This window comes from Chiloscyllium punctatum, chromosome 27, assembly GCF_047496795.1.
Source record: "Chiloscyllium punctatum isolate Juve2018m chromosome 27, sChiPun1.3, whole genome shotgun sequence".
In the NCBI taxonomy this organism is placed as follows: Eukaryota; Metazoa; Chordata; class Chondrichthyes; order Orectolobiformes; family Hemiscylliidae; genus Chiloscyllium; species Chiloscyllium punctatum.
In genome coordinates, this window is record NC_092765.1 from 42,728,735 (window position 1) to 42,742,260 (window position 13,526).

Genomic DNA, 13,526 nt, shown 5'->3' on the forward strand with positions numbered 1-13,526 from the left:
TGATGTACAATACTGGAGACAGAACAGCAGTCTTCAACTCAATTGTACTAATAAAACAGTGTATAGACCCCTAAAGTCAGAGTCTAATACAAACACAAAGTAAGGGGACACATGGTCTAAATAATGCAAGTTCTAATCATCATTGTCACTGCCTCTCACGAGGGACCAATGTCACATGAAATTAAATTAGGAACAATATTCTAATAAAATTTACAGCTCAGAAACAGATCATCTGACCTATCAATTCTGTTCCACTGTTGATGTTCCAAAACAATTTCAGTCTAACCCTAGATACACACCCTTCTATTATACCGCTCACTCTCTCAGTATTGACAGAGAGCAATGCTCATGATTAATTGAGCTCCCATGGGTGCAGTCAGCTATCCAGATGTAAGTTACACTCAAATAACAGGCTGGCTTTGAGAAGTGCTCATTTTCACAACTTCCCTCACAAGCTCATTTGCATACTGCCCAAACTAAAGCTTGCTGTTGATTAGTGCAGTTGGGCAGGTTTAAGAAATTTTTGTTTTGTTCAATGTTGCTTTTTTAAAAATACTCATTCCTGTATTTAATCAAACTGCTTCAAGTAATTCATTATAAAACTAAACAAAAATTGCTGGAGAAACTCAGCAGATCTTGCAGCATCTGTGGGAAGATAGCAGAGTTGATGTTTCAAGGCTTCGTCCAACCCCAGAGTTAACTGGGCTCTCTCCCCACCGATGCTGCCACACCTATTGAGTTTCTGGAACAACTTGTCTGCTTGTTTCAAGTTATCACTTAAAATGGGTATACCACAAAAATGAAGTCCTTCAATCAGGGCATCTAGTCTACTGCCTGCATGGGACCCAATGTTACATAACTGAACATGATATCAAATGATATACAAAGCTATTTTTCATTACATTAGTGTACAATAGCCTGTTTCACAGTCAGTTACTGAAATATATATTCAAAAGCTCATACAAAGTACATAGTAAATATGAGACTTAATTTTAAGAATCTCATCCAAAGCCTACAAATGGCAATAATTAGTGGAAATACTTGATAATGATTAATTTACCCTGTCGAATATTTTTAACCAGTGCAAAGGATAGCAGAAACTCAATTTGCTCTAAGTTCCTTTCCTTTTGTATTTGCGAGACTGATTTCACATGAATTGCATCAAAAGAGACTGTGCACATGTCTGAGTATACCTGCCGGAAGGCACTTGTAATCTTCACACACGCTACAATCACATGAGTCATCTAGTGTTCCTGCTCAGATCCATGCTAAGGAACTGCCAAAGCCACTGATGTAATATTTGGTTTGTAGTATACACAGAAGGGGTTCGAGAACAGCAAGGAATTAGCTTTGGATATCGAAATATAAATATATTAATTAATTTCACAATAGAAGCAAAAAAAGTAACGGCACTGTTTCAGAGCTGGTTAATAACGATTGAAGTCTCTAAGTAGGGAAGTCTGCTTGCATTCTCAATCTAAGTGTGCTTTTTAGCAGCAACAGCCAAACAATATACGCTTTCAGTGTTAACAAGCCAGAGATTCAGCTCTCGTCTGTGTACCACAGTATCCCGAGGTCTGATAACAGTAACACTATTTCAGTACCATGGGGAAACAAAGGCTCGGGTAAAGATATTCTGTGCTACCTTTTCTGCAGCTTAAGTGGCCACAGTTTTGATTATAGCCCGGTTCAGATAGACACTTGAGCTTGGGATTAAACCAAAGGCTTCTTTAATCTGAATCACAACAAAAGCATCTATTGAAAAAAAAAATGATTGCATAAAGCCACTAATGCCTGCTTTCGGCTTATCACAAAGCCATTTCATTTTGTTTCCAAAGTAATACATGTCAAAGTCCAGCTGGTCCTCACAATGTATTGCTTGCAGGATAAAAATCAGTCCATTCAGAGTTGTATTATAGAATGGATGCTTAACCACCCCGAAGCACTAAACCTTAACTTTAATTATTTTCAACCACGGTTTAAGTAATCACTCCAACTCGAATCGATAACCTCACATCAAACCAAGACACAAGGAAATCTTGAACAATTCATGGAGGCGCTCCAGTCACTCCTCATTCTGCCTTGGAAACTGAACAGGATCTAAAACCATTTACCGCAAAGTCAGGATCAAATGTTTTCAATCATTTAAAGCCCAAAACACAATTTTCAAGAGTTTCTTATGGCTTTGTCTTATGAACCATGAGACCCTCTGGGCCAGTTTTTACCACAAGCCCATGATGCCTTCTCTATCACAATACAGATATTTGCTGTCCAACCCAGAAGCGATATTGCACCTGGCACTTGCACCCTACCCACTTCAAACTTTGCTCCCTCTCACTACTAGGCATCTCACCCGCTCACATTTATCTCCCATAATACCCCCTTCTACCCAGCCAATAACCCCACCAACTCTCCTCACCAATCACCCAACTGTCTGTCCCACCACATTTCTCTCAGTGGCGATCAAAATGGCTTTAGACCTTCTAACTACCCTGTTGGAGAGGAGGAGTGCAGTGCCAGTGCCAATCCTCTCCTGCTTCAGCGGATTCTTGCATTCATTTCCTGGCTTGAACACTTACCCAAGAAACTCTTCCAAAGGTACGCGAACACCTTTTAGTATGATCTGGGTCGGAAATAGGGATTGGAAGATTCGGGCCATTGCATCTTAACCACGAACAATGATTAATTCTGTTGAGCCCTTACTTTTCACAATGTAAGGCAAGAGTTTGACACTTTCCAAAGTCCTGTCGGCTGACACTGGTTTAAGCCGTTTTAGGTTTTGTGGATCAAAGGTTGCTCCAGATTTGAGTCACACACCAGGACATGGAAAATTGCTCCTTATGTAGCCAGACTGGTTGATTATCAGCCTGTACAGCAGGTGGTAACAGCAAGAGAGTTTCCTGCTCAGTCATCCTGCAGAAAGCAATGGAAAGCCAGCCCTCTGCTCATGTGCAATGACCAATTCAATGGAGGTCTGTAGCTACCCATATGCAATGATCAATCCAACGGAAGTCTCTAGCCTAACAATCAAAAGCAAGGACAGAAGAAAAGACAGTGAGAGAGAGAGAGAGAGAGAGAGAGGCAATGTACATTCAGACATATTCAAATAAGAATTCACAAGACAATTGAGTGGAACTTGTCCATTCTACCACTCGTAATTTTGGGCCTAACTTCTTGTTTGTATCCACACAGGTTTTCTTTGACATTGAGGAACTAGAGCTGACACTAGCTAAGCACTAGCTGTTTAGGGAACTATCCAGTAAATCTGAGAGAGCTTCTAACTGCTCAGTTCTGTTGAACTTGATTCCTTCTACAACTAAAGGCTCCACAAGCATACTGTGATTTCCAGCCACCATTTTAATTTATTCTTCATTATGAGATCCACCAATCAACCAGTTTCTGTTCATGACACAACTTCACACTTCCCTTTAAAATTCCACTTTTTTATCCACATTTTATTTCAGAGTCACTTGGAAGTCCTTGATTTCTTTGCTCCTTCGTAAATGTTTAATGTTTGCTTTCACCATTTTGTTCTGATTGCTTGCCTATTTCTTCCATCTTGACAAATTGGCTACTGTTTGACCAGCGATCGTCACGAACTTGAAGTTTCCTCTGCTTCTGTCGTTGACACTGCTCCATCATCCTTTTTATGACTGAGATCACTTTTGGCATTTACTTTCCCATTCAAAACTGCCCCGGTTAGCTCAGAACACCATACCTCTCAGCTCGCCACTCCTTCATCAACAAGCCCTTTTCCCAATGTCATTTCTGAACTTCTGATGTAGATGTCTTCCAATAAAAGGTAGAGCTGCCATAACCTACTATCCACAGGACTGTTCTCTCATTCAAGAGAGAGGAAGAGAGACAGACAATTGGTGGTGGTTTAGCCTAAGGTGAGGGGACAGGCTGTGAAAGAGAATACACCAATCATGACCTCAATCGATGCAGGAATTGAACTTATGCTGTGGGCATCACTCTGTGCCACAAACTGCCCATGCAGCCAACGCAGCTAGCCATACCCTGATGTCTCCCAATGGACTCCATCCTTTGCAGCAGAGTTACATGTTGCTGGAAATTGATCATCCATTTGCTTTGAGGCTCATGAATTCTTGGAGAAAGTGAGGACTGCAGATTCTGGAGATCAGAGTCAAAAATGTGGTGCTGGAAAAGCACAGCTGGTCAGGCAGCATCCGAGGAGCAGGAGACTCGATGCTTCAAGCATAAGCTCTCCATCAGGAATAATGAAGAGTTTATGCTCAAAACGTCGACTCTCCTGCTCCTCGGATGCTGCGTAACTGGTTGCGCTTTTCCAGCACCACACTTTTTGCTCATGAACTCTAATCAATTTCACTGAGAAATGACCAGGATTCAACAGCCAAACTCTTGCAGTCATGATGGCAAATCCCTCATCTTCATCACGCAGACAAATCCAATCTGCACCCACTCTACAGTCAGCACACCCCTCTTAGGGCTTACCATCCAAAACTGGACCCAATATTTGAACTTGCCGCCTCATCAATGATCTGCATTGGCTCAGCGTCAACCATTTATATATCAAAAGTACAGGCAGAGTCAGTCCATTTAATCAACCTGCTCTGTGCTGATGTTATGCTCCACGTTAGGGTGTAGAAGAGGTTTTAACCAGGATGCTGCCTGGATTAGAAGGTATGAGCTACAACGAGAGGTTAGAATAGCTAGAGTTGTTTTCTCTGGAGTGGCAAAGGTTGAGGGGAGACTTCATAGAAGGTTATAAAAATGTGAGATGCAGAGTTAGGGTTGACAGTCAGAAACCTTTTCTCAGAATTGAAATGGCTAATATGATGGACCATGCATTCAAGATGAGAGAGGGAAAGTTCAAACGAGATGTGAGGGGCAAGTTGTTTTACACAGTGTGGTAGGAGTCTGGAATGCGCAGTCAGGGATGATGGTGGAGACAGATACAATAGGGGCGTTTAAGGGGCTTTTCAATAAGAACATGAATATGCAAGAAATGGAGGGATATAGACCAATGGCAGGCAGAAGAATTAGATTAATTTGGTGTCATGTGCCAAAGGGCTTAATCCTGTGCTGTACTGTTCTATGTTATAGAGGCGGAGAGTCATAGAGATGTACAGCACTGAAACAGACCCTTGAGTCCAACTCATCCATGCCAACCAGATATTCTAACTTAATCTGGTTCCCATTTGCCAGCACTTGGCCCATATCTCTCTGAACCCTTCCTATTCATTTACCCATCCAGATGCCTTTTAAATGTTGTAATTGTACCAGCCTCTAACCACTTCCTCTGGCAGCGCATTCCATACACACAAATGTTGTATGTTAATCTCCTCCCATCTTCCTTCATCTAACTCTGTCAGCATAACTCTGGTGTGCCAATTTCCTACTAATGGAACAGTGTGCAGTGGGTCAAAAAAACTTTCAAAAAGACAAATTAGAGATGGGCAATAAATGTTGGCCTTGCCAGTGATGCCCACATCCTGTGAATAAACAAACAAAAACTTGAGATATCAACTATCACCTTCACTGTTACCGTATCCCATATCTCTTTGAAGACTTCAAATTCAAATTCCTCTGCATTAAGCCTCATCTGTGATCTGACCCAATCACTAACATCTCCATATTCTTCACTAATCCTACAATTTCAATTTTCTTGAAAAATTACTGTAAAATCCATATGTGTGGAGGATCAACATGCAATGTTAAATCACATTAGTGTATCTGTGAGGAATGTTTCCCAGTTCACTCTGGGAATAGTCAAGCTATCAAGGTAAATGTACAACTTGTGATGTAAATTGAGAAATTTTCTGGATTCTTGAATTGGGGATTTTTTTTTCTGTGTCTACAGTCAATAATTAAGTTGCAAGTATTTCTGCATCCAATGGTTATGTCAGTCTGTGCGTCTGTAAGGGAATTAGACTGTTTTTTTCATGTTATATGTCAAAGGTTTGACATATGTGGCTCGAGTCAAGTTACTGTAACACATAGCAATTCTTAATCTGCTCTGTGTTTTCTGTCAACCTGGATTAGAAAATTATATAAAATGGGGATATTTTATCTTACCATCTAAATTTTTGTCGTAACTCCATGGAATGGGGGGTGAGTTTCTGATTTATACAGGACTATTAAAATGAGGCGTCACAAAAGACTTGAGGACGTACTGATGACCACTACTAATCTAACGCACAAAGCATCCCCCTCAACAATCAAGAGAAGCAGGTCTGGACATTAATGGAACTTGGTACATGGTAATCTTGATTGGAATACTGTGTAACATCCTACAATCAACTGTGAATAGATAAGTAAGTAGGAGCTTGGGAGACTTCAAGAAGTCCTGCTCAATTGAAAATCAGAAAGCACTGGCACTTACCTCCTTGGCTTATGGCCACTGTAATCTCCACGTACATCCGCGGAGTAGGACTCAGGTCCGAGACTCCGTTCACAGCCTCCACCCTGAAGGTGTAGTTGATGTATGGCAACAGGTTAACCACAGTAACGGCCGTATCAACCAATCCCAGCTGCTGGGGGACAAACTCAATGCGGCTGTCACACGGCCCACACGTCTGGAGGGTCACCGCACAGGTACTGCACAGAGCGTTGTACATGACATCTGTCCGACCCCCACTGTCCTCAGGGGGCTTCCAGTCTAAGAGCACTGCCGACTGCCTGGTACTGTAGCCGAGAGTTTGCGGAGCAGTTGGGGGTTCTGTGGGGGGAACGAAACAGAGCAACAGCGTCAAGTGCAGGAGCACAAAGAGGTTCTTTCTCTATTGCACTTGCCGTTTTAGCAATTCACAGAATCACAGCAGTGCAGCAAGAGGCCATCCGGCCCATCGAGTGTGCACTGACCCTCTGAAGAGCATTCCTCCCCATCCCTATAATCCCAATGGGGTTTTTACCATGGTATATCCACCAGTCTGCACACTACGGGGCAATTTAGCATGGCCAAACCACCTAACCTGCACAGCCTTGGACTTCACCTGATGAAGGAGCAGTGCCCCGAAAGCATGTGATTTTAAATGAACCTGATGGACTATAACCTGGTGTCATGTGACTCTGCACATCTTTGGGCTGTGGGAGGAAACTGGAGCACCCAGTGGAAATGCACACATACACGGGGACAATGTGCAAACTCCACACAGCCAGTCTGCCGAGGTTAGAATTGAACCCGAGTCCCTGGTGCTGTGATGCAGCAATGCTAACCACTGGTCCACCATGACACCCTATCCATCACCCTTCCATCATGTTTGATACTCAGTTCACTGTAGTTTTATTGATAGGGATCCCACTGCAAATTAAAGAGCAAGATGTAAAATAAATATAGTACGGTTTGCTGTCAATCTTAAATCCTTAACCAACGTAACAAATACTTCTACAGGAAGGAAGCTGATAACGTAACCATCGAAATAGCTTGTCAGGTGGAAAACCGAAAATGGATCAGCGAGCATGATTTCAAAATGCAGACATAACCAGTAACCAAGTGAGGAATTTTCACTGAAATCTGGGTGCTGTAGACCAAGAATTGTATTATAAAATAGCTCCTTCTCTTAAGGTGTTGCCTTTCATGGAGAAGCAGGAAACAGCTTCATTTCGGATGGTAGTGCTTTGAGGTCCTAATTCATTTTTCCATTTTCACTTGCCATGATGATTAAAAAAGCTTCCCATTCTGAGTTGCCAAATTTTTAATAGCTAGAAACATATACTCAATTGGGACAAGTCTTGGGGAATTAAAGAGTGATTCAAGCCTTTAAATTTCACACACGGAGCTGCCCACTCTCCGGTTTGGCCTTGGAGTCTCCAGGAATGAATGAAAGATACATCCTCAGATTATCCGGAATGCTAATCCTTACGTCTCAATCTCTCTTCATGCAGTGACTCAGTTGCCCATGGGTTGCCAATTATGGATTGTGCCATGCTATCACTATGGGGTAAAGCAAGCATGCCCTTCAGCAGTATGTGGATTGTGTTGGTGCTTTTTTCCACCACACTATAGCCATCTCACAAAGTGAGCACTGAGACAATAGTATTAAAGGTTACTTTTACTTCAGAATTTGTGTTGGACATTTTGTTTATTCACAGGCAATAAATCATAAAATCCCTGCGGTATGAAAGCAGGCCATTCAGCCCATTAAGTTTACACCAAATCTCTGAAGATCATCCCACCTAAATCCACCCCCCTATCTTGTGTTTCCCATGGCTGATCCACCTAACCTGCACAATTTAACATGGCCAACCCACCTAACCTGCACAATTTAACATGGCCAACCCACCTAATCTGCACAACTTTGGACTGTGGGAGGAAACCCACACAGACACACAGAGAATGTTCAAACACCACACAGACAGTTGCCCGAAGCTGGAACTGAACTTAGGTCCCTGGCACTGTGAGGCAGCAGGTCTAGATTAGAGTGGTGCTGGAAAAGCACAGCAGGTGAGGCAGCATCAGAGGAGCAGGAAAATCAACATTTCGGGCAAAAGCCCTTCATCAGGAATGGAGGCTGCCTGACCTGCTGTGCTTTTCCAGCACCACTCTAATCTAGACACTGGTTTCCAGCATCTGCAGTCCTCACTTCTGACTAGTGTGAGGCAGCAGTGCTAAACCACTGAGGCACCATACCACTACTGCCATAAATGATGCTTGATTGATAGTGAAGAATTGAGTAAGGAAGATCCTCAGTTTGCTATCTGATTGTTGGAGCTCATAATGACAGACATGTTGGGAAATCAATGATAGGAGCATGGGGTGTTGGGACAGTTGGAAGCAGAATGCCAGGTGAACAATGAGACAACACAAAGAACTGTGGATACTGAAACAAAAGCAGAAATTGCTGGAGAAACTCATCATGGTGGTTCAGTAGTTCGCACTGCTGCCTCCCAGCACCAGGACCTGGGTTTGATTCCAGCCTCAGGTGATGGTCTGTGTGGAGTTTGCACATTCTCCCCGTGTCTGCGTGGGTTTACTCCGGGTACTCCGGTTTCCTCCCATAGACCAATGATGTGCAGGTCAGGTGAATTGGCCATGCTAAATTGCCCGTAGTGTCCAAGGATGTGCAACTTAGGTGGATTAGTCAGGGGTAAATGTAGAGTAATAGGTTTTTGATTTAACCTCTGCCCTCCCCTTCACTTATTGATCACACAGCATTGCCCTATGATGAGAAGGGCATTGCTTGTCACTGGCCACTCGGGTGTTTACTTTCTCCCTGGTGGTGGAAACTGAATAAAGATTCATACACCTTGTGTCTCTCATTGTGTCTCACACTTGCACATGCACATCACGGGTGCTGAGGAAAATATAAGCACTACCACAGTTAGGCGGTAGTGTGGGGGTAAAGTAAAAGGAAAAAGAAAAAAAAATTAAGAGAGGATTGAGGATCTCCTCAGTTCAGGGGACTGACTCTGAGCTGGCTGGCTGGTCACAGCCAGTGTACTGTGCACAAAGAAAAATAGAGTAATAGGTTAATGGAACGGGTCTGGGTGAGATACTCTGAGGGTTGGGCCAAAGGGCCTGTTTCCACACTGTAGGGATTCTATGGAACTCAACAGGTCTGTCAGCATCCATGGAGCGAAAGCAGAATCGGTGTTTCAGATCCATTGACCTTTCTTCAGAATCAGGTCAGCTAAACACTCCTGCAGGAGGATGTCTAACCAGAGCTCCCACAAGCTGCAAAGTATCCAAGCCAAGAAACATTCTGGCAGAGAGACAGAGAGAGAGAGAGAGAGAGAGAGAGTGTCTCACAAGTAGGATCTTTATTTACTCACTCTCTGGAAGGAGCATATGTGAAAGAAGATAACAGAGGTACTATGGACCTCAGTGGAGGAAAAGAAGATCTGCATAAGCATGTAGTAAAATTAAAAGTGATCTGACTTTCAATAAAGCATATAACATGACATGGGAACTGAATGTATACAGGCACCACACTGCAGGCATTGGAGTTTCAATCAGTTTCGGATAAGCTGGAAATCCCTGGTGAACTGTATAATTCAGTACAGAGGCAGATGCTGCTCTCCAATTTTAATAGTGAGAATTGATTTCTTAAAATAGCTGGATTAGATTTAAATTAATTCAGACCCATTAACACAAATGGGGCTGAGCATCTTCAGCAGATCCTGCTAACTCTTGATTGGAATACAATGGAAACATCCATAGAATTGCACAGCAGTGTAAGCAGCCAATCAGCCCACTGTCCCTTTACTGGATCTTTGAGGGAGTGATCAAATTATTCCCAGTCCCTTGTTCTTTCACCAAATCCTTACAAGCTTTTCATTTTTGACAAATATCCAGCTCTCTCATGAAACTACTTATTAATCTGCTTATTCCCATTTTGAATTCAATTTATTTGTCAGATTGTAACAGCTCACTGCACAAAACACAATTTGCCTCATCCCCTTAAGTTCTTTCACCAACTATCTTAAACCTGTATTTCTGGCTGTTGACATTCTCCCAGTGAGAATGATTCGCATCACATTCCGAATGATACTGAACACTTCTATGTAATCTTGCCTTAACTATCAATGTTTGGAGAATAGTCACAGCTACCCTGATTTCTCCACAGTCCTTCATCAAGAATCAGTTAGATCAATGTCTGGTGTTGACTTCAATTGTGGCTTTTGAGCTTGCTACACTCCCCTCTCATTATGGACTGGGGACTCCTCACGCTGCTTATCCTGGGAGACATGGCACCTAGAGGAACACTGAATGCCAGTCCTCTTGAGGCTAACCAGCCCTGAGAGGTGATAAACTGAGTCCTGTCAGAAGATTCAGGACAGGAAAGTACAGGAAGCTGCAAGATTGATGCCCTTCACATATAGATTCAGAAAGCTGCCCAGGAGTTTTTCAGAGAGGGACGGATAATTGGATTGGGTGTGGGTGAGTGGGTACCTAATGAGGCTCAGACAACAGATATCCTGATAGCATGAGGCAAGGGCAATGAAAAATGGACCCAGAGATGTACGGGTCTCCCCAACACCATTCCCTATTAATGCTGCAGACTCTCATACTCATCTTATTGGCCAAATCACAACTAAAGGTGTTTGGGACCAACATCTTTAACCTGAGATGTCTTTTAATTTTTTATCTAGTGACATCCAATGAAAAGAATTCTCTGAACGCATACAGACTTAGCCAAACCACATGAAATCTGCTAAACCTGTTGGAACTGATCACCTCACTTCAACATGGGTCATGAAGCCTCACTCTTCCATTACCCGAACATTAATTTCAGTCTTCTGGTCCGTTCCTGGCACGCAGCCTCCAGTCTCACTATTACAGCACACTCAAGCTTTGCATTTCTGTTTAGGGGACACAGCATCTGATGTCACACATCATCATCGCCCCTTCTTATACCTTCAGTGGCACAAACATACAGTGCTGACAGATGTGAATTTTAAACAAATACTCTAATTGAAGATGGGGAAAGGGGAAGAGTAATGGCAGGATCAAAAAAAAAGCTTGGCTAAAATATCTTGAACAAAAGAGAATCTAATCACCTCCCTTTAATATTCTATCGCATCACCATTGTGGAATCCTCATCAACAATACCCAGAGCAGAGATTTAACTGTACCTCCCACATGGACACGGGGGCTACAGGCACAGGTCAGGGGTTGGAACTCTGTGCCGAGTAGCCCACTGCCTGACTACTCGAGTTCTGTGCACATTTACAAGTCACAAGCCAGGGGTGTGATGAAATATTCTCCACCTGTTCAAACAATAGTCTATAAGGCCAATGTATCGCCGAGCTTGCTATAGTGTTAATCACTTTGGTCTTTCTTTCGTGTGCTTGCGGTGGAGTCCTGTGCACTCAGATTGTCTCTTGCTGGTGGAATGGAACATTGAAGGAGAAATAGTACTCTAACTGAAGAACTGTATTGTGGGTTTGAGACCATGAGGCAGCAGGGCAAATTTACTCGAGATTCAGATTTGCTGAAGTCTACACGTCAACTTTCAACTATGCTGGAGCTGTGAGACAAAAAAAAGGGACCTCCTCATTAAAACCAGGAAAATGCCTTCTCTGTTCTAACATTAGAGGTTGATAAGGGAGTCAGAGATAACACCTCAGACAATAACTTGCACTTGTTCAAACATGGCTTGGGTGGGGCCAGAGAAGGCGAGAAGGAACATTTGACAAAGCAGTGATGCAATTCAGAAAGAATTAAATTGGCTAAAACCTGGTATTGGAGATAGTGACGACTGCAGATGCTGGAAAGTCAGAGTGGATAAAGTGGGGAGCTGGATAAAGCACAGCAGGTCAGGCAACATCAGAGGAGAGGGAGAGTCAACGTTTCAAGTCAAGACCCTTCATCAAGGCTGGGGAAGGGGGGGGGGGGGGGGGGGGGAAGGGCCCTACATGCGGCGCAGCCACAGATAAAAAGAAGACGTAAAGGAATCTTTTGAAAAAGGATTTATTGCTGCAATGAATAGAGAGGCTTGCTCAAATGCTCTGAAGATGGTCCTGGAGACCACGGAATGTGTAAACAATCAGTGTCATTATAAATATAGAAAACTTGTAGTTTGACAAATGTGTATCAGCTTTGGTTGAATAGCTTCCAAATTGCCATGTACCATTGATATCAAGGCTAGAGCCTTTAAACTAGGAAGGATGTTGTCCAGGTTAAGAAGTTCAATACCATCCAGTAAAAGCAGTCTAATTAATTGGCACTCCATCTCCAACATTCACTATGTGACAGTAGCATGTACTAACAACAAGAACACTGCAGCAATTTGCTAATACCCCTTCCATAGTAAATACCAAGCCTACAACCTCGGTCATTCAGAAGGACAAGGGCATCAGGCACAGAGGTATGGCAAGCCTGTAAGTTCCCCTCCACGTTACGTCCCATCCTAAAATGTATTGCAGTTCCTTCATAGTCACTGGGTTAAAATCTGGAAACTCCTTCATTAATAACACCATGTCAGCAGCTGCACCACAAAGACTACAGCAGTTCAAGAAAGCCACATCCACCACGGTCTCAAGGACAATTCAAGCTGAGCAATAAATGTTCTCCCTGTGACTAATGCCAACATCCTAGGAGCAAATAGAACAAAGACTGCTTGAATTGTTGACATGTAGATGATTGACATGCAGCAGTCCAGTTAATATTTTATTTAATAACTTGCTGATTAAATTAAATAAAAACCACTGCAGTACAAAGGGATTAATATTTGCTCTTCATGATAAACAGCTAGACTGTAAGGAAGTGAAATATTTATAAATGCAATAAATATTTTACACTTCTCTACAAGCTTTGCCTCATAATCTGAAGTCAATATTGTTGAGGTCAACTGATTTTTGTGAAAGATCCCATCATAAATCCCACTGAGTTTTATAGGCGTAATGTCACACACTTGCACACAACGTGTGACAATTTGTAACATTGGCTGTTATCACACATTTTTCTGCATCAATAGCAAACCAACCCAGTCTGATGTTCTTCAGTCAGCCCTGCCCATGGCCTACCCATTCATATAATACAGCAAGCACAACAGAAGTTGGTACTTTCATATTAACAACAAGGCACAGGGAGGTAAAAA

The 13,526-nt window shown here is 42.7% G+C and overlaps 1 protein-coding gene across 4 annotated transcripts in view; it reads right to left on the minus strand.

Moving 5' to 3' along the window:
- Positions 1–13,526, minus strand: part of LOC140453661 (ephrin type-A receptor 7-like) — a 596,634-nt gene that overhangs the window by 276,599 nt on the left and 306,509 nt on the right. For 3 of the 4 annotated variants that reach the window (XM_072548549.1, XM_072548548.1, XM_072548550.1), the window contains exon 5: positions 6,368–6,703. The exons of the other annotated variant lie outside the window; for it this stretch is intronic. In XM_072548549.1, the coding sequence (XP_072404650.1) occupies positions 6,368–6,703 (336 nt within the window). The remainder of the gene's footprint in view (positions 1–6,367; positions 6,704–13,526) is intronic. 4 annotated transcript variants of the gene reach the window in all.